General features: G+C 35.9%; 1 protein-coding gene across 1 annotated transcript; it reads right to left on the reverse strand.

Annotated features, from left to right (window-relative positions):
* Positions 1-8786: 8786 nt before the first annotated feature.
* LOC149848081 (uncharacterized) lies at positions 8787-10597 on the reverse strand. Its single transcript, XM_090010388.1, has 2 exons — positions 10488-10597; positions 8787-10215 (listed from the first exon to the last, which is right to left on the reverse strand). Exon 2 carries the CDS (start codon positions 10156-10158, stop codon positions 9043-9045), a length of 1116 nt encoding a protein of 371 aa, XP_089866514.1. The 5' UTR covers positions 10159-10215; positions 10488-10597; the 3' UTR covers positions 8787-9042.
* Between the last annotated feature and the right edge of the window lie 13494 nt (positions 10598-24091).

Raw genomic sequence — 24091 nt, forward strand, 5'->3', positions numbered from 1 at the left:
GGCCTCAAGAAACCTTTTGAATCTCTAAACAGTTCTATGATTTCTAGTATGGACACAGAGGTAGCTGAAATGATTGTCTTGAACTTCTTTATATCTTGCTATCCTAAGAAACTGATAGCACTTCTACTGGCCGTGTACATTGGAGGTACAGGAATGCAGCTTAAAGGATAGATCACTAGGAGCCTCCATATCAGTGCCTAATCTTATCCTTAATCAGGTATGAACACATTTCAGTATCTTCGTTTTTTAATTATTCTAGTTAAAACAAAAAAGTACTGCAGAAAAATATCTTATTTTTCTTTAAATCAAATAATGGTGTCTAATGACAGTTGAAAAATCTGTCTTTACTTGTCGTTTGCCACAATTCTACCATTTCTTTTCATTTGCTACTGAAGCTGCTGTGATCAAGTGAACTTTCATGTTACACCTGAGTTATGCCTATGCTCTTTGGAGATATGGAATAGCATTTAACAGAAAGAAATTACTATGCTTTTAATGTATCTTGTGCACTCTAAATCTTATTCTGTTATGAAACGTGGGCATACATTATTTTGATGACTTCATAATTTTTGGTCCAATCTTTCTACAATATGATCAGAAAGCATATTTTCATCCATTAGCCATCAGTGTTTCACGTCTACTTGTTGAAAGCATGAATACAAATATATACACGCACTAGCTATGATAACAAGTCTCTGCTTCATTCTTTTTCGTTCATTTATTTTGACAATTGGACTTCCACATTTTTCTCCTTTATGTCAACGAGTAGCTATTAGTCTGCTGATGTACAAGCAGCAATTGAAGGATGTGTTTTCATCATAGTATTTAGCTTGGTCTTTGTGTGTATTGCAGCCTTTGAGCTTAGCATGTGGAGTACCATAAAACCAACTGAACAGAAAAAAGTTCAAAATCTGGTCTTGTAAGTTTTGTACCCTGGAGAATGATGTCGAGTTGGAGAAATGCTGTGCTTGTATGCAGTGGAGATATTCATATGGAGCACCTGTTTCTGTCCGTGGGCCAAATGTTGGCACCTGACTGGTGAAGCAAACCAAAAGTTTGCAAACTTTAACGTGGAGAACTTGAAACATAATGTGATTACTTTTTTATGTACTCAATATTATGTTGGTTGCCATTTGTATATAAACTATTCCTAAGGAATATGAGAGACGCAAAAGGTAGCACATATTGTCTTTTTGTATATAGACTTGTCTCTATTGCTTGTATTAAAGGATGGTCATTTTGTCTATGTTTTAAATTAAATTCTTTGATCTAAAGTTAATATTTAGCATACAATTCTTTCTTTTCTTTTTTCTTTTTTTTTTTTTTGGGGGGGGGGGGGGGTGAAGGGGGTGTGCGCAAGGGCTCATCTGGTAGGGGTGCTTTATGAACGTTGCCTAGTTGACAGGATATCATGAGTTCAAAACAGCTGGTGTGTCTTTCGCCTTGAGGTTGAAGCTGGGTGTACTCCCCTGGTGAGCAAGGCAGACCTGAGACTTCACGCTCATGTACTTGATGAGTTAAGCGGTTTTCCCTTATTATAAAAAAACAAAAAAACATTTTGCTTAGTTCTTAGGTATCTAGGGATAAAAATGGTTCTTCTGGCCTTGATCTGATCCATTTGTCAAATAGAAACTGCCTGCATCCGGATCTGGGTAGGATCAGAAAACATATTTGGCTGGGGTATTGTTAAAAGTTAGATGTGGGTAAGTATATGAAGTTGAATCTTGTTCAGAATTGGGCCTAAACCAGTTATTTTTTCCTTTCCCATTGGAAAATGATGAATATTACTGTTTCAGCAGATCTGGTCTAAGAAAGCTCAGGTGGGATATGGATCTGGGCATGTACTTTGAGATCCAAAGACAGACCAGATCCATACAGTATGGAGATACACGCAGATAGTGTCTCCAAGTATTTGATAAATGGAGAGTATTTGGGGCATCTCCTCGTTTGCGTTTGCATACAAAAGTGTAACATTGGTATACTTTTTTTCAGGAAGTATTTGTCAATAACCCGAACATCCAATTGTAGAAGCTCCATGTAAGTATGTAACGTCTAGCTCCCAAACAAAGCCTGAGTTGACAACTTTTTTTAGCTAAGCCATGGGAAAACCTGGTTTTCATTAGCTGCAACTGGCCAATGGGTCGGGTATGACTTGGTCCTAACCTGTACTGGGTCGGTTAAGGTCAGAGTCTGGTAAACAAAGAAGGGGTATGATTAGCTATCCAGGCCAGACCCATGAGATCCGGAAAGTACCAAACCTGAGTTTGATTTGAGATCTGATTGCGATCCACAAACTTTCAATGTAAAAAGTTAAAAAATTATTAATTTAGTGTGTATGGGCTTCGTCTGGTTTACATGATCCTTGTTTGGATCCGGTTATGGTTTTCTTATAAAGCATCTGGTCGGACCTGGGTCTGGAACCAGTACCAGCACTCTTAACCGGATCTGAGTCCAGACCCACCCATTTCTGGCAGAAGTATGACCTGTTGACACCCCTACTTTCATTGATAAAACCCTAGAGGTCCACCGCATCTCCTTGGTGGATAATTTTTAACTTCAGCCTTGAGGCAAAGGGCACACAACCTGGATATGGAACTTCCCTATATCCTTCAACTTGGAGGCTTGATACCAATTACTAGCTAGGTGTTCAGAGCCCTTGAAGCTAAAGCCTAAGTTGACTTACCAATGCTTGTTTATGCAACTCCCTGATCAAGTCGTTTTCTGGAAGTTAGCAGCAATGCCACAAATCCCATTATTGGAAAAATCTTGTTGAGGAAAAATCTCGTGACTATTTAAAAAAAATCCATCTTTCTCAAGAAACCTCAGGAAAATATCAGCATATATAAAATATAGAAAAATATGTAAAGCATATATAAGAAATATAAATAATATAAAAAGTTGCAGAACTCCTTTCTATTGCATGAGCATCATGGTAAAATATGATGTTTTCCAAAATAGATGAAAATATATCATTCTTTTGTATTTTATATGCCATCCGTAATATCATAATAAAATCATGTTTCAGAATATCGGTGACGTTTGTGTGGTAGGTTGGTAAGATGATATTGCCAAGTTTGGTATTAAGGTTTCAACCAACTAATGACAGTTCAAAAAACTTGATGTGACCAACAAGATGTCAAGCTCAAGGCCCAGGATTGAATCCTACTAGAGGGCTGCCGTTGCTTTATCACAGTTGGGGCACATAAGACTGGGTGATCATGTCCTTGACCCGGAGTTTTACCTCACAGGAAAGCGAGCCCATTAAGCAACCCGGTTCTCAGTGAGGGTTTTCCTTCATCAAAAAAGAAATAAAGACTAAAAAAATGTCTCAATAGTGTGGGTCTGCATCAAGTAATAATAATAAACTTTATTCCCTGCTATCAGACTTAAAGAAGCTCCTACCAGATCAGATCAAACAAATGGTTAGATATTTATTACCATTAACAACCTTATATGAATGATCTGAGCCTAGCCGAGAAGTGATTCTTCCTGTCACATGTTCCGATTTCATCAAAGGTGATCATTGAAAGCTGTAGAAAAGACTGTTTTGGTGATTAATCGCAGATTGGAAGGTAGGAGGAAGTCTCAGGTTCAGTTAGACCATCTCATAAGCTGTCTAAGCCCAGACTGGGTTCCCTCTTTGTAAAGTTTTTGAATTTTTCTTTTTCATTCTATAAACTGGTAGGGGTCTGCCTAACCCCAGCTTTCTATGTCGAAAAAAAAAAAAGAGATTATTTTACAATCTTACAAGCCAAACACAAGTTGAGCCACGAGCGGCTCGGCTTGCTTCTCAGCTCTGAGAAATTTTTGTTTGTCAAATAGAAGGTTCATAGCTCCAGATATGCCAGAACAGAATGGGATCACAATTTTGTCGTCCAACGACCTGGCCTTCCTCAAACAGATTCTGATGGATCCAGTGATCCCACTGTCAGGAAAATGGACAACATTGATGCTGACCTACTTGAAAATTACAGTATACGCATTTCAACATGCTAACAAAGAAAGACCCATGAGGACTCTATGTTGACAGAGAGAAGGTGCCATTACAGGAGCACAGCATCCTTCATGTGTGGGCCTACAGCAAGGTGGAATATGAGAACATAAAGCTGACAGAAATTCCATGGTGTTAAGGAAGAAGAGAAAATAAAATGATGCATGAACACCCAACCAACACAGGCTGCAGTAATGGGCTGAATACCCACAGATCCCAGCTACCAATACCAAGCATGTTTTGCAGGATATATATATATATATATATTTGAAAGGCAAGCTGGGGTTAGGCAGATCCCTACCAGTTATACAACTATACCATTGGGTTTTGAAGCTGCAACGTCCCAACCTTGTGACATGCACTAGCTGCTCCTACCACACAAGCGGAGCCCCCTTTGGTTTTGCAGGATATATATTTGCCATAATCGTTTGTATGCACAATCTAGTTGGGATCTGATGATGCAAGTTATTTTGACTCAATTTGATGTTGTAAATGTGTTCAGCATACTCAATTTAGTGAAGATCGACCCTTGAGTTATGTTTTTTTTTGAAGAAAAAACATGCCTCTTGAGTTAGAAAAATTTGATGCATTTACAGCCATTGATTTTTCAATCACCAGAAAACCTGCTCCAATGTCGGAATCTAGCGATCCAAGGGATGATCCCCCCTAAATAGAGCATATAGAATATATCCGTGGGGTTAGATTTACTTGAAATGATTGTACCAAATATATATCCATTTTTTATACACAATAGCCCTCCTACAGTAACGGGTGTAGGTAGCATCCACATGAACTACCAAGCATGATATTACAAGTATTAGATCCTCTGTGGTAGCACCATCAACAGCAGTGGGTGATGTACTGCAAGCATCACAATATTTTCAAAATAGAGAGAAACCATCATATAACACGAGGACGAGTGTTCATGTGTGACTGATATGAGCAAATCACCAACCAAGATTTGTATTTCCATGCAACTTCTATGTTACCATCCTTCAGATTGGGTCGGTAACGTAAAAGAGTGCAGATTATTACATCTTTTAAATGGCAGTATTGTAGAAAACAAAGAAAAAGAAAAAGAGAACAGTGTACATGTAACATGTGTGGCATTTAAATGGGTTAGGCCCCCCAATGTGGACCATGTTAATGTAGGTCCCAAACTTTTACAAGGCCTGCTCAAAATTTAGACCCATCCATTATACATGAGGAAACTGCCTGCTGGAACATGTTTCCAATTCTCCTTGGTGAATCTTCATACAACTTTCTTAGAGAAATCAACTCACATGTTAATTCAATAAATACTGTTGGCTATATGCAAAACTTTTCTGTTTGTCTATTTTATTGTTTAGCGTTCAGCTGACAAATTCCAAAGATGTTCCTAGAATTGTTCTTGGTTTGAAACAGAAACAATTTCTTCATTTAGAGAAAAAAGCAAATAAAGGATGTACCGCAATTGTGAATTTGTGATTAATCAACATGGAAAAAGTGTTACTCAGAGATCAAATAATGGACTAGAATTTACAGATGTTTTGGTTCCACTGTTATGGCAGCATAAGCAAATTTAAGAATCTTAGTTTCAGAAGAGACCTCAGAATGATCAGAAAGTGTACAGAAAAATCTGTAGGTGGAGGGAAAGGAGAAAAGGGGTCAAAGTTAGTCCCCTATGGCCAGTGAGTTGTTCAACCTAATTTTTTCCAGTTTACTTTGACTTGTGATTCAATTTCCCTAGCTCGTTGTCTGAACCATTTTTCTGAGGTCTATGTTCTAATACTTGCCAGACTCATGGAGGACTCACAGAATGAGCCAATGGGTCATTTTAACTCAATTTTATGTAAAATGCACAGATATGCAGTGCTTAGAAGGTGAATCTCCCACTGATGCCTTCAATGCACAAGTAAAACATTAAATGAGTTGGAAACCCCGGTCTTGCTCACCTTGGAGGACAGACTCAACAGACAAGATCAAGAAAGCTGCTAGAAGCAAACAGTTGAAAGAGTGATTAGAAATTTATCAGTGTTAGAGAAAAAAAAAGTCTGTCCAAGGTTTTTACTTTTATCTTTTTGGTGTCACTAAACCAAATCAAACCTTCATTGGCCGATGTTTCTAAAATACCAGACAAGTTGTACATCTTTTAATCATTTTTGGTATAGTCTTGGTTTTTCACAACTGAATCTGTAAATGGTTAGATAATTTTTTTAGTTAGGTCCACTGGATACAACTCGATCATACTACACTAACCAAACACAACCTCTAGTCTCTAGACTTGTAGTGAGGCTACTGTACAGTTAAGGTCACTCAGGACATCTGGCTCTCTCATAAAATTGCTATCAACATAGGTAGAATGTAGAACAGAAAATGCAAGACAATAGAAGAGAGAAACAAATGGACCAAACATGACCAAAAAGACAGAAAATATAAGTTCAGTTTTCGACCGATGCCATCTGTGCCTTGGACCTTTTAGGTGAAATCAAAGAAGATGTCTTCATTCCAAGAAAACAGATATTTTATTATCAAAATCAGACACTGGCTAGCTGGGTGTGAAATTTGTAAAAGGATACACAACTGGTATTTAAAAGCTGACAACTATAGATGTGATTATACTAGCATATGTGCATCCACGAACACCCAAAAGATGAATGAAACCCGAATCTCCTACTGGAGCTGACTACCTACTAATATGGCTTACATCCACAAATATATCAACCAAGTACTGGTTTGCAACCCGTATGTGAGGGGAAAAATAAGATAAAAAAGAAAAAGCCTCAACATATGTTCCAACATCACAAATCTGATTCCATTTCAATGTGGAAGCTATTGGACATATGGACTTCCTTCCAGCTAAAACTATAGGTTTCAAACACTAAGGGGTCATTTGTTTCACCCATAGTTACCATAAGCTTCTTGCTAGATGGGGAAGCTCCTCGGAAGCTCGCTTTGGAAGTGGAAAACTCCTCGCTTCCCCAAAAGAAGCGGAAGCTTTGGGAACCCCATTTTCAAAATATGGGAAACTCGATTCCCTTTAGTGGGAAGCTCGCTTCCACTTCATTTCTCAAAACGATTCCATTTTGCATCCTTAACGTTTCCCTCGCTTCTTGTCACTTCTCACTCTTCTTCTTCCTTACTTCATATGTTTTTCATATTAAAAAATAATATTTTTTTATGACAAGTTTGTGTGTTGGTTTTATACTTGTGCTCATGTCATTTCTAATTTGCTTCAGCCCACAATTCATATTGCTTTATATGTGTTTTCTTTTCATTTTTCATGCATTAATATAATCGCTTCACAACAGCTTCTCGCTTCCCGCTTCATACTACTTTTTAACACCCACTTCCACATCCCGCATTGCTTTTCGTATCCATTTCGTTTTATGGTAACTATGGTTTCACTTTCTCCCAATTCACACATGAAAATGGGGGTTTATGTATGAAACCCTCCATTTTTGTATGCAGGTGAAACAAACATGTCAACTCCATTTTCTTGTGAGGCCCACAGTCATCATGGGTTACTTTTCACGTTGACCATGCATTTACTACGCAAATCCATACACACCACTCTCCCTGTGAATGGATTTACCTATGCAATTTTTCACACATGGGATGGCCTTCCCATCATGGGATGCCTTTCGTGGGAATGAAACAAACGACCCATAATTATTTTCCAAGCCACCGTGCCACATCTTTGGGAACAGAAGACTCCAAAATACTGTGCAGTGCAACCCAAAGCAACTGACTAAATGAAATTTGTCTCAATGATAAAAAAAATCTTCAACCATGAGAAAAGCACTGTTCATGTCAAGCCAATTTCAAATATGGAATATATCTTACACAATTTTCTTTGTTTATCTTCAAGGCTGTTTCATTTTTGCATAGTTCTCAACTGATGGCATGAGACAATTTTTTTTACCATGGTAAACTAGATTCTGATCATTTATTTAGTCCTTTAAATTTGAAATGCTTGTTACATGGCTACAAAATACTTTGACATTGCATTACACATCAGAGACTGGTCCTCATGCAATACATTTTGGTCACACTCAAGTAAAACAGACAACCCCAAGACAGAACCACCATAAATACACTACATTATCATCTACCAGACAAATTACAATTTAAAAAATGGCAACAGCGCTTAAATGAAACTATAATTTTCATGTGTAAGAAATCTTAAAGTTCTTAGTTACTTGACTTTCTATGTATTCCAGATTCATCACATGAATTACCCTTCTATGACAGATCATAGACCTTTGAATTTCTTATCAATCTGTAGTAGTTTGATGATCAGAGTCTTCACACACACAAAGTAGTAGTGGCATATGGCTCATCTTCCAGGCTCATTGGGCTATTGAAATAACAAAAGTGCACTCTGCCTCCATTCACCATCACCATTCTTAGTGTACGTCTGAGTCACTCACATTCTTTGTTCCATCTACGAACTTGTGCACGTCCTCTAAGAACATAAATGGTAAGGTATATATGGTTTTTGCTCATCAACTAGATTTGAACCTCTGATTAGCTACGAGAAATAAACTATATTAATAGATCAAGAATTTCCACTAGGCTGCTCCTCCACATCTATCTTGCTCTAACTAAAAGATATCCATCATTTTTGGTAAATCCTATGAATCTATGATCCATGTTGTAACACGGATAATACAAAAATGTGGTGGTTTTGAATAGGTGTACACAAGCAAATAAGGATAAGATCGTCCAAAAGAGAGTGCAAACATAGCAAAGAAAGCATCTAGATCTTACTGGAACAGAAATTTAAACAGTTCAGCTAAACATAGCAAATATAGAACAAAATAAAACAAACAAAATTTTCATGTGTTACTTTCAGGTTACAGTGTTCCACGCGAGTCCTTGCAATTGTGACAGATAAACAACTAAACCACTGCTTAAAAAAAAAGGGAAACTGGAAATTTTTTAAAAAGAAAAGGGAAAGCTCTGTGGTTCTAAATTTCACCATTGTATCATTTTTTCTTGTTCTTCCTTACATAGGCAGCTGACAAAATGCAAGCTAAGTGGTCTAATCCAGATTCCAGAATTCTTGTCTATGCTGAAAACCCTTCCTTCAGGAGCTGAATTGCTGTGTATATCTTACGTCGAGGCCCAACAGCATTAATTCCCATCTCTTTGAGGTCTTCAAAAGTTAGAAGTGGCAATACTTCCTTGTCGACCTCATGAATTTCAAATATGTGTGCATATTTACCAAACCCCAGTTCATCCAACCATCCCTTGACACTATCAAAAACAATGTCAGTAATCCTTGTAGTAAAAGGTATAACCTTTTCAACAGACCCAGCCCTCTGATCCCACAAACTCCCACTGACATCATTCTTCAACCTAGAAGTTCCACCACATGGCAAGTCCATACAGTTAGCATCATGAGACGATCCACCATTGTTGTCTTTGCAATTATCCATTACTTGGTAATCTTCTGAATCAGCTTGTGCCGGTCTATCAGAGAGAGGCTCAACCCATTCGTCGTCCATATGAGGGTTCAGTGATTGATCAAAGTTGACAACCACAGCATCAGGAGACAGATCCTTCGAAGCACCACTCAGATCCTTCGCATAGTGTGGACTCGCTGAAGTTTCAAGATCAGAGCCCTTAAACCGTTCGTGTGCATTATAAGAAGTATTAGTTGTTGCATGGTGGTCGAACCCATCTTCGTGCTGACATTTCCCAACCTCATTAGCAGTATCAACACCAACCTTCATACTCTTCCAAACTCGATCACCAAACCCACCTCCCTTATACCCCCCACCCCGAAATTTAGTATGCCTAACCTTCTTCACAATTGGCCCAAGTTCCAAACTCTGCTTCTGGTAATCTTGACCGAAGCTCTTAGCTGCTCCAATTCCCTTATCAAAACCATTCCTACGTTCCTCCCAAATTGCCGGATCGACCTGAACATCGTCACGCATCAAACTGCTCCGGTTCACGGAAGATGGTTTCCGCGATTTAGAAATTTCCCGTGAGAAACCAAAAGGTGGCTGCCTTACCAGCTCTTTCAAGCTCCCAGGCTTAGCATTCGATCTTGTTTCCTCCCAATCCTCACTAGGCCTTTGAGAAGTACCGCACAAAACAGAAGCAGAAGCATCTCCAATTTCACCTAGCCGAACATTCGGACGCCGCTGACGCTTCGGATTCATCCCATCCATCATGATACAACCTCACAAATTCTAGGGTTCTTCCTTCAAGGATTCATCCTCAAATCAAGTCTGTTTTTACCACGAAACCCACGTAAAAATATACACACATCCATCAAAAAGTCAAAAACAACCCACTTATATCCAAACCTGAACAACAAGAACACATGAAAATGAAAGACACCCAATTGACAGTATGACCCAAATTCGTAAGATATATCCTGAATTTCCCAAAAAGTAACGAGAAATCCCTGGTCTAATTGATGAAAACAATCCCCAAAATCAAAGGAGGAGGAAGAAAGAGAAAAGGAAAACTTTTGTGGGTGCAGTGGGAAAAGGTGTACCTTACAAAGAGGAGCGATTGGGTAGCACTCAATGAAAGAACATTCTTCTTCTTCTTCCGGAAGCCCTATTTTTTAGTGCACGAAGTAGACCATTTTGCTTCAACCCGCCTGAGAATTTTCTTCAAAATAGAGAAATAAATACAAAATTCCCAGTAAAATTGCTGCCATAAAATTTTTAAGGCAAATAAATGAGAAAATCATCACCATCAATTCACTACCATCATCATCTTACCGCGAGTAAAATAGGAGCCTTCATGGTTCACTCAGAGCGTCAAAAGGAGGAGAAAAAAGAGAGTAAATGATTTTTTTTTTAATTTGATGAGTGGGTAAATTTTTATTGGTTTCTATAATTTATACCAAAAGAGATAGACGGAAACACCTCTATTAATTTCCAGGATAGACAATTATGTACCTTGCCTTTTTTTGGCCTTGGATCTGGATCTGGATCTGGATCTGGGTCTGGGTCTGGATCTGGGTCTGGGTCAGGCTCTATCGGACACGTTTAGGCAGGATCAAATCTAGGTCAGGTATGGATGGTAAGGACACGACCCGCCTTAAACTTTTATTTTAATTTTGATATTTTTCATGAAAATTCCTGGATCTTAATTGGAACTTGGGTGGAACTCTAACCAAAACCCAATTCATATTGATTTCTGTCTTATGGGGTGTGACTCTAAGTCCTTAATCAGTTCGTAAGAAAAATCCAACCATTGAATCGGCCCCTAGGTAAACAGGTCAGTTTCATGGAATAGGCATTCACAAATCTGATATAAGGGATGCAGACTATTAAGATCCAGAATCACGAAGCAGGGATTAGTCCAAGCCTGTCCCATTTGGGGTGGAGACGGAGGACATGAAATGGGGAATGGAAAGGTGAAAATAAAACCCGAGCATAAAGGTGGGGATGAACTTAAGCTTTTTCGCCCAGCTTCACTTTATTTATGTTAGTAAAACGATTAAAATACGGTTAGTTATTTAATACAATTACATATAACTCATATATATATATATAAAATTTGAGAGAGCGAGTCGATCTCTAGAACTACTGAGAACCAGAAAAAAAAAAATAGGACTACTCTTCAATCGAATCATAACTCAAATTGATGTGATACTTTGTTCTTAAAATTCAGAGCCCATATTCAATTGTCGTGTCAAAAGAAAAAAGAAAGAATGGGGAAGAAGACCCGTTTCAACCAAAAAATGGGTTTGTTCATTCCTATTACATTTAATTTTTCTTTACATTGTTATTTTTACTTCGCCTTTGGGAGGAATATATATATATATATATATATATATATATATATATATATATATATATATATATATATATATATATATATATATATATATATATATATATATATATATATTCCTAAGTAGGGATGGCAGTGGACCGGGGGAAAGTGGGGCCCCGCCTCACCCTGTTTGGACCGGGGATGAAGGGTATGAAACGGGGATGGAGGCGGGGGTGGAGGATAAAATCCATCCCCGCCGCGGAGGCGGGGCGGGGGTGGACGTGCACTTTTCCCCGCCCCGCCACGATCCCCGCCTAATCCCTGCCCCGCCTCATCCCCGTTTGGACCGAGGATGAAGGGTATGAAACGGGGATGGAGGCGGGGGTGGAGGATAAAATCCATCCCCGCCGCGGAGGCGGGGCGGGGGTGGAGGATAAAATTTTGAGGCGGGTCGGGGGTGGAAACCTTGTCCCCCACCCCGCCCCGCCCCGCCCCGCTGCCATCCCTATTCCTAAGGAAGGAAAGAGGGGAATGGAATCACAAGGATCCCGGCCTCAAAAGAAAGGAGGATATGGCGAAATTGGTAGAGGCTACGGACTTGATGAGCCAAATCCTGTTTACAAAAAACAAGGGTTCCTTTCCTATATATATATATATATATATATATATATATATATATATATATATATATATATATATATAAACATGAACGGAGACATGGACACAGACAAAGACGAGGATGGGGTTGAGGGCAGGGATGGAGACAGATATGGTAAATTTGAGATGGAGAACAGGTAGAGGTCCAAAGTCTTTCTTGCCATGGGTATGCACCTGGATGAAGGTCACTATTTTGAGACAGGGTGAGGATGAAGACCTTGTCCGCCGCACCCAGTCCAGGCCACTGCCATCCTTAGGTATGGATGAAGAAAACTTTTAATCTATTAATTTAATTGGGTATGTTTCTAACTCACTAGAGAATGTGAAAACCCTCCAATTTTCTTGCCCACCAAAAAGTAACCTCAATTTTGGCCTCACAACAGGGAGACACACTCGCATGAGTCACTCGAGCGTGTAGTGGGCCTAGAGAGAAGGTGTTGACCCCTTTCATCTTAGGTTTGATTCTCACTTGGTGTGAGTAGGGGTGTCAAAAGGTTGTGATAATGTGATTGTAGGCCTTGTCTGATTCTAAATCTAAGTTAGATTCTTATAATCTACATCCATGCAAATAAGGCACTGTTTATGAGGCAGAGATGGAAGGGCAGATCAAATTTAAAGAAGGTTTAATTAATACGACCTTACTCCCAAAACGAGTGTTTGGGAACCTCGGTTCCAAAGATGAGAATAGGGTTGGAACTGGGGATGAGCTATTTTCGATTACGTCTTTACAAGGAAGAAGATATAGTCGATGATTCCAGCTAGGGATGGCAGTGGACCGGGGGAAAACGGGGCCTCGCCCTATTTGGACCAGGGATGAAGGGCATGAAACGGGGATGGAGGCTGGAATGAAGGTTAAAATCCATCCCCGTGTAGGAATGGACTTATGCCTTCCCCCGCCCTGCCCTGTCTCCATCCCGATCCTCCTTGCCCTGCCCCGCCCCCTCATCCCCAATCCTTCTAAGGGATGACAATAGACTAAGAGAAAAATGGGCCTGGTCTCACCTCGCCTCCATTTGGACCGGGGATGGAGGTGGGGGTGGAGGTTAAAATCCATCTCCATCCGAGGATGGAGACAGGAATAGAGGTTCAAATTTTGAGACGGGGCGGGGGTGAAGACCTTGTCCCCCACCCTGCCTTCCCTAATTCCAGCCTCATTTCCTATTTTCTTCTCCACTCTTATCACCCCTCTAATCTCCTTTGAAATACTGGCTTTAAAACATATCCTAAACTTTTTTCACATCCATATCTGCACCATTTATATCACTTGCCTTTTATGTTTATGATGTTTTTCCCTTGTGCTTCTGTTTTTTTTCTTTTATAAATGTAAAACATGCCAAGAAGCTTTTAAAAAAACGAACTTCTTTTATCCCAAGATTTCCGTGATCGAGAAAATCATAATAACAAGATTTTGTGACATTGTGAAGTTCCCACTATTTTAATCATAGCCAAAATTTTACAATATTATGTATATTTCAGTGGATCAAATTTGAATATGCCTATGTTTCATAGCAAACTTAAAGATGTTACTTGGGTCTCTAGTGCAATAATCCTCTTTTGAGTTTATGTCGTATTAGTAGATATTGGTGTTGGAAGAAATTTTCATTACAACTTATGCTTTCAATAAAATTTTAGTGTTAGGACTGTGCTAGGTGGGAAAGTATTTGCCACCTTCCTAGGTAGGGCTGCACACAAGCCGGTCAGAGCTTGGGCTGGTTCAGACTTGGCTTGTAAAAGAATATGTTCGAGCTTGGCTCAAGCTTGAGTCGAGCTTCAAAAGAAGTTGTACATGATCGGCTCAGCTGGGCTCAAGTCAAAAATTTTAAACAAAAGAATAAGCATTGGAATTGTATACCAACAACCTCCATTGAAAGCCAAGCACTTTACCCATCAGGGAGAAACAATTGTTTTGTTAGTTTTATAAAAAAAATAAACATAAATTGATGTTATGAAAAGTTTGATGTGTTTCTCTAAATGCCCCTCAATTTATCAAGTCCGCTAAATGGACGATTTCGCAAGTTCTTAATTTTTTCTAAACGCTTTTACCCTCGCAGCTGCGAATTTTTTATTTTTGCAGGTCACAACGCTAAAAGTTGATGGACTTGCAAAACTCGTCAACAAAATCACAACTGATATTGCGATATTCTAAAAAACTTGTGAAACTCATGAGGAGTATCGCAAGTCACGTTGTGAAAATCCTTTACCTTATGATTTTTTTTGAAAAGTAAGCTGGGTTTAGGCATAGCCTTACCATTTATACAAAAAGACAATTGAGGTTTGAACTTGAAACGTCCCAACACAAGGTGGCGTGCACTGGTTGTTACTACGAGACAAGTGAAACTCTTGTAGGTTTTATCTTGCAAAATTTTCAAGGAGTATCACACAAAGTATTAAGAAATTACTAAAAACTTGTAAAATTTTCAAAGAGGATCGCACTGGTATTGTGAAATTTTTTTTTCTTGCAAAATTTCTATATATATAAATGACATTTCATTTATCAAACTCATGCCCTATTTTCGCAATCCTAGAGTTCTTTTGGTCCCCAAACGGTGGTCCCTAATCCTTCCAGTAACATTCAAGCAACATTGTGGTTTTGTGAAAATTCCTTATCGGTGACAGTTCATCGACATCGATTCATCGGTAGTGAAAACCCTTAAAAGCATGGGCGGTACTTCATCGATGGTGAATTTTTCTTATAAAAGTATGAGCGGCACTTCATCAATAGTAAGTTTTTTCGATAAAATCATGAGTGACACTTCATCGACACGATGAGTTTTTTCAGTATAAGCATGAACAATACTTCATCGATGATGAGTTTTTCGATAAAAGCATGAGCGACACTTTATCGATAGTAAGTTTTTTCAGTAAAAACATTCATGGTGAGAAGATTAACAACACTTCATCAACAGTGAGTTTTTTCGGTAAAAGCATGAGCAGCACTTTGGCGACGATGAGTTTTTTTGGTAAAAACATCATTGGTGAGAAAAATGATGACACTTCATCGACGATAAAATCCATAATAAATATGTTGGGTCATACGATCCAAAATAAAGTAATCTGACCCATTATTCATGTCTGTCTAAATTGTCTGCACATTATCATCAAATAACGAAACATTTAGAACACAATAGAGTAAGATATAAACAAACATTGGACTTGAATGAATAGAATCAGTGTTCTGTTCAAAAAAAATCATTTTATCTAATACTGTGGATACGCTAACAAAAAAACTCTTAAGGTCCTTGCTGTAATTATGTCGGAAGTATGACATAGAAAGTTATATCATATTATCACGGTTAGTTGTTAATTTGTGTTCTCACATGAATTTAAAGGTATATAGCATTCACATGATCAAGAATGTTTGGGGCGTCACTCTACCAAATGCCATAAATTCAAGGCTTTATAACGGTAAAAAGCATCACAATACAAGCAACCAAGAGTAATAGACTGCATAAACATATTTATCCTAAGAACATGCAAACTTTTTGAAAGAATATAATAGTATAGTAATACTAAAACAATTGAGCATTTTCCTCACATTCTTAAATACAATAAAAAATATAAACTTTTTCTCTTTCCTTTAACAAGAATAAGTGAAAAATATATTTTCAATTAAACCAACATATCATGTTGCTTAAAAGATGTAACATATTTTACTCAAGGTTCAAATACTTTTGGACGTTGTGTAAGCTTTCATTTATTTAAGTAGCCTTCATGTCACACAATCGTGTTTTGTTAGTGTATGAGTCTAGTGGCTATTGAGAGGTTATATTTCTATAACTTATCTCCCCATGATATTAGAAGTTTATTTTCATCACCATAATCAAGCACACATTTAATAAAATTATTTTTCAAGTCATTTATTGTGCAATGTAATGACTTAAATGCTTTAAAGTTTTATGAGAAATGAGTTACAAATAATTGATGATTAGTATATGACCACATTGTGGCAAGTTCATCTATTATTATTTGATCTTGATTTATTAATATTACTTTAATGAATCTTTTTTGTAATAATTTTATAAAAATTTATGTTTTAGTAGTTTAGTTATATACTAATGTTGTACTATTTATCTTAAATGTAGCTTCAAAACAAATAACATCACAAAAATAACCCACATAGATTTTGCATATGCTTAAAAGATGTTTATTATAAAATCATTTTATCAAGTTATTTACTTGCTAAATATTTCATCATTATATTTGGATCTCTAACAATGGTGAACTTGTGCATTTCGTCTTTAATATGATCTATTAAAAGAAACATTTTTATTTTTGTGAGAGAGAAAAAAGCATTCTTGTCACTACCAACTTGATGTCACATAAAATGCATACGACATTGGCGATTGAAGGCAATGCCTCGAACCTATCTGAAAGTGTTGTAGGATCAAGCACTAGAGGGAGAGTGAATAGTACTTTTAAATAACGTCTTTGGAATTTTGAAGGATTTTGAAATTCACAAAGCAATCACACAAAGAACACAAGAATTTATCCTGGTTCGGTCTTTCAGACCAACATCTAGTCCCCAAGCAAAACCCGCTTGAGATTTTCACTATCAACCTTATGTAAACACAAGAACATACAAACCAAATTCGGTCCTACTTTCAGTAACAAACCTACTGAAAGCAAACAACTCCTTTAAACCAAAGAGTCCTTTTCTTTTACAGAAAAATAAAATAATTAACTTACAATCAACCTACGATCCTTTCTTATGAATGCAAATGGAATGCAATTGGCTTTTGAGGTTGTTGAAATACTCAACTCACGAATTCACTGTCTCTCAAAAGAATTTGAGTGAAAAACTGGAGTGAAAATATCAAGTGAGTGAAAAAACAAATACTTGAATGAGTAGGAGTGAAAAGCAAAGAATTTGATCTTTGTAATTCAATATAATTCGATTGGATTCGATATTTTTGAGTGTGAAATGTACTCATATTTATAGTTGAAAGATTTTATATATTGAGGGTATGAAAGGGTGTCAAAATAGTCACTTTTGAACGATCAAAAAGTTTGAAAAATAAAAAGACACGCCTTTTAAAAGTTTCAGGAAAATGGCAAAATTAGTCGACTGAAATCAAATTTTAGCAGACTGACAGTTATCGTCGGTTGACTAATGTGTTTATCATAGCTGTTTGAAAATCTGAAATTTTGAAACTTAGTCAACTAAAGAAAAAATTAGTCGACTGATAATATCATCAGTAGACTGAAAAATCTTTCAGTCGACTGCTGCTAAATTTTTCTGAAAACACACGTTCTGTTCGGTCGACTGATAAAACCTTCAGTCGACTGCTGCTAAATTTTTCAGAAAACAGACATTTTGTCTGGTCGACTAAGAGTCGATTAGTCAACTAATTCAGAGAGTTGACGTTTTAGCTTATAAAATTTTGGTGCAAAGTTGGTCGACTGGTGAGTCTGTTGGTCGACTAATAAATATGAAAAATTAAGTAAAGAGTTTTCTAAATTGATTTTCATGAAGGGTTCTTTTTGAAAAGTTTTTCTAAAGACTTTTTAGGTGAAATGCAATCAAAATATGCACTCTAAGTAAGTCTCTTACAATAATCTAAGACATTTAATGAATTTTACATTTGCACACTAGTCTTCAAAGATTCTCTATCGAATTCTTCAATTTTTGTCATCTTTCTTCATTGCCTTAGCTGAAATGCAGTTGATTCACTTGCTCATCATCAAAACCTTTTACTTGAAGTATCATGTACGACTTCATTGTCGTAACAATTTTTCTATTTTTTATGATGACAAACTAGTCAAAGATAGAGTATTTAGATGCATAGATGGAGATTTTACTCTCCCTATCAATATGCTGCAAAACATAAGAAGTTAGCGCAATCAAAGCAAATATATCAATATTGATTGTTTTGCATTTTCATTATTACTTCATGCATTGCAATTTTCAATGCTTTCACATGCAATTTCTATGTTTGCAATTTACTTCATGTTGGTCTTTTTCTCCCCCTTTGTCATAATCAAAAGGAGTAAGTGTAGTCATAGTATAAGCAAAATGCAAATTCAAGTCCAAAATATTACAACCTAAAAATTATCAAAGTTCATGTAAAGTAATGTTGTTTTATCAAAGCAATAACAGTAAATAAAGTTCAAGAAAAATGTTAGTCTTAAAAAATTTCAAGTAAAACAAAAAATTTTAAAAAAAAATATAAGTCTAATAATGAGCAAATGCCTAGTTCTTCGGACATGGCCAAAAGCCAAAATTCATCATCACAAGCCTCATTGATATTCTTTGGTTCTATTTTAGATATGAAAACAATATTTGCAATATATTTTTTCAATTGTCTTCTAGTTTGGACATCACTCTTTATTTCTCCAATAATCTGGTCATGTGGATGATTAAGAACTTCTTTCCAAATCGGTGAAAGATGAATATTTTCTTGAGAAGTGTTTTCTATCAAAGATTCTCCTTGAAGTATGACTTCTTCTCCTTCGCTTAGAGGTATAATCTGCTCACAATTCTCATTAAATGCAACATATAAATATTCTTCAATGAAAGATGTTCTTTTATTAAAGACATGATAAGCTTTGCTTCTAGAAGAATAACCAAGAAATATTGTTTCGTTTGATTTTGAATCAAACTTATCAAGATTATCTTTGGTATTTAACAAGAAGCATTTACTACCAAAAAATTTGAAATATGAGATCTTTGGTATACGATCATAATACAATTCAAAACATGTTTTATGTAAGATTGGTCGAATAAAAACACGGTTTAAAACATAGCATGTTGTATTTATTGCTTCAGCCCAAAAGTATTTTGGTAAATTTTTATCTTGAAGCATGGTTCTAGCACATTCTTACAAAATTCTATTCTTTCTTTTAACAACTCCATTTTGTGGAGACTCTCTAGAAAAAGCAAAGTTATGAGATATACCATGTAAATCATAAAAGTTTAGAAAAAATTCATTTCCAAATTCACCATCATAATCACTACTAATTGTAATAATAGATGTAGATTTTTCATTTGTAACTCTTCTACAAAGTTTAGAAAAATCAGAAAAAGCATCATTTTTGCTTTTTAGAAAAATCACCAAAGTAAATCGAGAATAATCATCTACTATAACAAAAGCATAATTTCTACCATTCAAACTTTGAATTCTAGATAGTCCAAATAGATCTAAATGTAAAAGTTCAAGAGGACGTTTTGTTAAAACTATATCTTTTGCTTTAAAAGAACTCTTGATTTGTTTACCCATTTGGCAAGCATCACATAAGTGATCCTTCTTATATGGTATTCTAGGTAGGCCTCTAACAAGATCATTCTTGGATAACTTAGAAATTAATTTAAAATTAACATGTCCAACTCTCATGTGCCATAATCATTGAATTTCATTTGAAACAATAAAACATTTTTCATTAAAAGTAGGTAACTCATCTAGATAAAGTTCATACACATTATTCCTTCTTTTACCTTTAAAAACGATCTTTTTAGATTGAAAATCAGAAATTAAGCATAAATCATGTTCAAAAGAAACGAGAAAACCTTTATCACATAATTGACTAATGAATAATAAATTATGCATTAAACCATCTACTAAAAGAACATTTTCTATCAAGAGAAATTTTGGATTATCAATGTTACCAATACCGATTACTTTTCCTTTATTATTGTCACCAAAGGTGACGGTTCCTCCGTCCTTACTTTGGAGGGTGAAAAATAACTTCGGCTTTCCAATCATATGTTTAGAACAACCGCTGTCCAAGATCCATTTGCTTCTTATCTTGTGTACCTACAACAAAATTGGAAGACAAAGCATTTGACCCCTTTCTATTTTTGGTTCCATGAGAGTTAGTCTTAGGAACCCATATCCATTTGGATTTTGGTTTCCTTTGAGAATAAATATTCTTTCTATAAAACGATTTAGCATTTCTAGAATAATCATGTCTAGGCTTATAAGTTTTATAAGTACCATGATTAGATGCATTTCTATTATAACTAGAAAATTGAGTTCTTTGAATCAATGATTGAGAATTTTGTCTTTGATTCTTCACCACATAGTTTGGTCTGTTTTGAGTATCAAAGAAGCTATATCCCAATCCGGTTTTATTAACCGAGCATCTTTGAGAACCAAGAACTCTTTCTAGATTATCTTGGTCACTATAGAAAGAAGATCATTTGATTTTTCTTTTAGACTTTGTTATTTCTTCTTGTAAGATATTGGTTCTAATTCCAGTTTCTTTTATCTCAAATGTTTGACAAGAGTTTTCCTTCTTGAGATCTTTTATCTCTTGAAGTAACACTTTATTTTGAGAGTCAAGAGTTGAATTTTCAGTTTTTAGAACTTGGACTCTTAAATTTAGCATATAAATCATTAAATGCTTTTAATAAATCATCATACTCAAATTGACTTACCGAGTCTTCTTATGTTGCAAAGCATATATTGACGTCTTCTTCATTAGATTCTTCATTGGAAGAGGAGTCACTATCATCCCAACTTGCTTGAAATGTCTTTTTCTTCTTGAATTCGTCCTTAGTCTTAATTTTAAGAAGATGACAATCTTTCTTGATGTATCCTGCCTTTTTGCAGTTAAAACACTTGACTTCATTAGGATTATAAGAATCAGTTTTCTTTACCTTCCTTTGAAATATTTTCTTTTTGATGAATCTTTTGAATTGCCTAGTGATGAGGGCAATATCTTCATCTTCTTCTGAATCTTCAGAGTCAGAAGTGACCTTGAAAGCAAGAGATTTCTTCTTCTTGTCTATCATGAAGTTGGACTTCATATGCCATTAAGTTACCAACCAAATCTTCAAGAGAAAGGGTGTTTAAATCATTTGCTTCCTCTATTGCTGTGGTTTTTCTTTCTCATTCAGGAGTTAAACACCTTAGTATTTTTCTGACTAAATTCACTTGTGAATATTCTTTTCCAAGGGATTTTAGAGTGTTAGTAATATCGGTCATTCTTATTACCATGTCCGATATAGACTCATTTTGCTTCATTTTAAATAACTCAAACTTATAAACTAAAGAGGCAATTTTAGATTCATTTACCTTTGACGTACCTTCATGAGTAACGAGAAGAGTATGTCAAATTTCATTTGTTGTGGAACATTGAGAGATGCGATTGAACTCTACCTTGTCAACGGCACAATACAACACATTCATAGCTTTGGCATTGAGTGAAACAGTCTTCTTTTCTTCGTCGGTCCATAGTTTGAAATCAATTGATGGTGTTTGGTACTTTTCTGAAACAACTTTCCAAATTTTAAGATCCATGGATTATAGAAATATTGTCATTCTTACTTTTCAATATCCATAGTTTGTTCCATCGAAGAGAGAAGGACGAACAGAGGAGCATCATTCTTTATACTAAGATGATGTTGTTGTCATGCTAGATGATGGTAAGATCAAAATATAGCAAACCTTGCTCTGATACCAAATGAAAGTGTTGTAGGATCGAGGCAACGAGCACTAGAGGGGGGTGAATAGTGCTTTTAAATAACATCTTTGGAATTTTGAAGGATTTTAAAATTTGCAAAGCAATCACACAATGAACACAATAATTTATCCTGGGTCGGTCTTCCAGATCTACATCCAGTCCCCAAGCAAAACCTGCTTGAGATTTTCACTATCAATCTTATGTAAACACAAGAACATACCAACCAAATCTGGTTTCACTTTCAGTAACAAACCTACTGAAAACAAACAACTCCTTTAAACCATGGAGTCCTTTCATTTTATAGAAAAAAAAAATAATCAACTTACAATCAACCTACGAGTCTTTCTTATGAATGCAATTGGCTTTTGAGGTTGTTGAAATACTCAACTCACGAATTCACTGTCTCTCAAAAGAATTTGAGTAAAAAACTGGAGTGAAAATATCAAGTGAGTGAGAAAACAAATACTTGAATGAGTATGAGTGAAAAGCAAAGAATTTGATCTTTGTAATTCAATGTAATTCGATTGGATTCGATATTTTTGAGTGTGGAATGTACTCATATTTATAGTTGAAAGATTTCATACATTGAGGGTATGAAAGGGTGTCAAAACAGTCACTTTTGAACGATCAAAATGTTTAAAAAATAAAAAGTCACGCCTTTTAAAAGTTTCAGGAAAAATGATAAAATTAGTCGACTGAAACAGTAGTTAGTCGACTGAAATCAAATATTAGCAGACTGACAGTTATCGCCGGTCGACTAATGTGTTTATCATAGCCGTTTGAAAATCTGAAATTTTGAAACTTAGTCGACTAAAGAAAAAGTTAGTCGATTGATAATATCATAAGTAGACTGAAAAATCTTTCAGTCGACTGCTGCTAAATTTTTTTGAAAACACATGTTCTGTCCGATCAACTGATAAAACCTTCAGTCGACTGCTGCTAAATTTTCCAGAAAACAGACATTCTGTCTGGTTGACTAAGAGTCGATTAGTCGACTAATTCAGACAGTTGACGTTTTAGCTTAGAAAAATTTGACGCAAAAAAGTTGGTCGACTGATGAATCTGTTGGTAGACTAATAAACATGAAAATTAAGTAAACAGTTTTCTAAATTGATTTTCATGAAGGGTTCTTTTAGAAAAGTTTTTCTAAAGACTTTTGAGGTGAAATGCAATCAAAATATGCACTCTAAGTAAGGCTCTTACAAGAATCTAAGACATTTAATGAATTTTACATTTGCACACTAGTCTTCAAAGATTCTTCATCGAATTCTTCAATTCTTGTTATCTTTCTTCATTGTCTTAGCTGAAATGCAGTTGATGCACTTATTCATTATCAAAACCTTTTACTTGAAGTATCATGTATGTCTTCATTGTCGTAACACTATCTACTCAGACCACAAATGACATGTGTGCTTGCACTTTTTTTTTTCCTTTAGTGACTTTGACATGAGGACTTTATTTAGACTAATAATTTGATGGTTGTATTAAGATCAAATCCTAAACATTATAAAAGCAGAAGCAAAAGCAAGGGTATAATCTGCAAAAAAATAGAGGCTTTATAACTTTTTCTTAATTGACGTTCTTGTCATGTGAATTGGAATGTAATTAAAAATTTGTATGGGCATGTAGACAGAGTTCTCTTGAAAAGAAGTATTGCTTACAAGACACATTTATTTTTTAAAAATTTTAGTGAACTACCTTTTATAATCTCTCTCTCTCTCTCTCTCTCTCTCTCTCTCTCTATATATATATATATATATATATATATATATATACCCAAAACGTCTCTCCCCCCCTTGGCATAAAACACGAGACTACCATTCTGTTTTCTCTCTAAAATGATTTTCTCCTCCTTAATAACTATAAAAGAAAATTATTTTGTAATATTTTAAAATTATCGATATTTAAAACGAGGAAACTACCATTATCTTTCTCTTTCTCTCCAAAATGTCTTTCTCTTCCTTCTTAGTAACCATGAAATAAAATTATTTTGTAATGCTTTGAAATTATCAATATATTTATGGTTCTCATTATTTTTATTTTTTATCTTGATAAATGTATATGATGATGTAAACCTTTTTTTCATTTAAAAAGAATTCGGATCTTAATCAGGACGCATCGGACCCAGGTCTGTTATGAAATTTCATAAATCATACCCGGTTTCATCGGTCCGACTCAAATAGTTAATTGGACCCCTTTTTTTGCTACCAAACCCTAATCTTACCGGATCCGATGAGGGTCAAGATCGAGTTACACCCGACCCGTTGGCACCCCTAAAATTCAAGCACCCTGCGTCCCTTCGATGAGTTT

Source organism: Nuphar pumila, chromosome 1 (assembly GCF_984573655.1).
Source record: "Nuphar pumila chromosome 1, dmNupPumi1.hap1.1, whole genome shotgun sequence".
NCBI classification, from domain to species: Eukaryota; Viridiplantae; Streptophyta; class Magnoliopsida; order Nymphaeales; family Nymphaeaceae; genus Nuphar; species Nuphar pumila.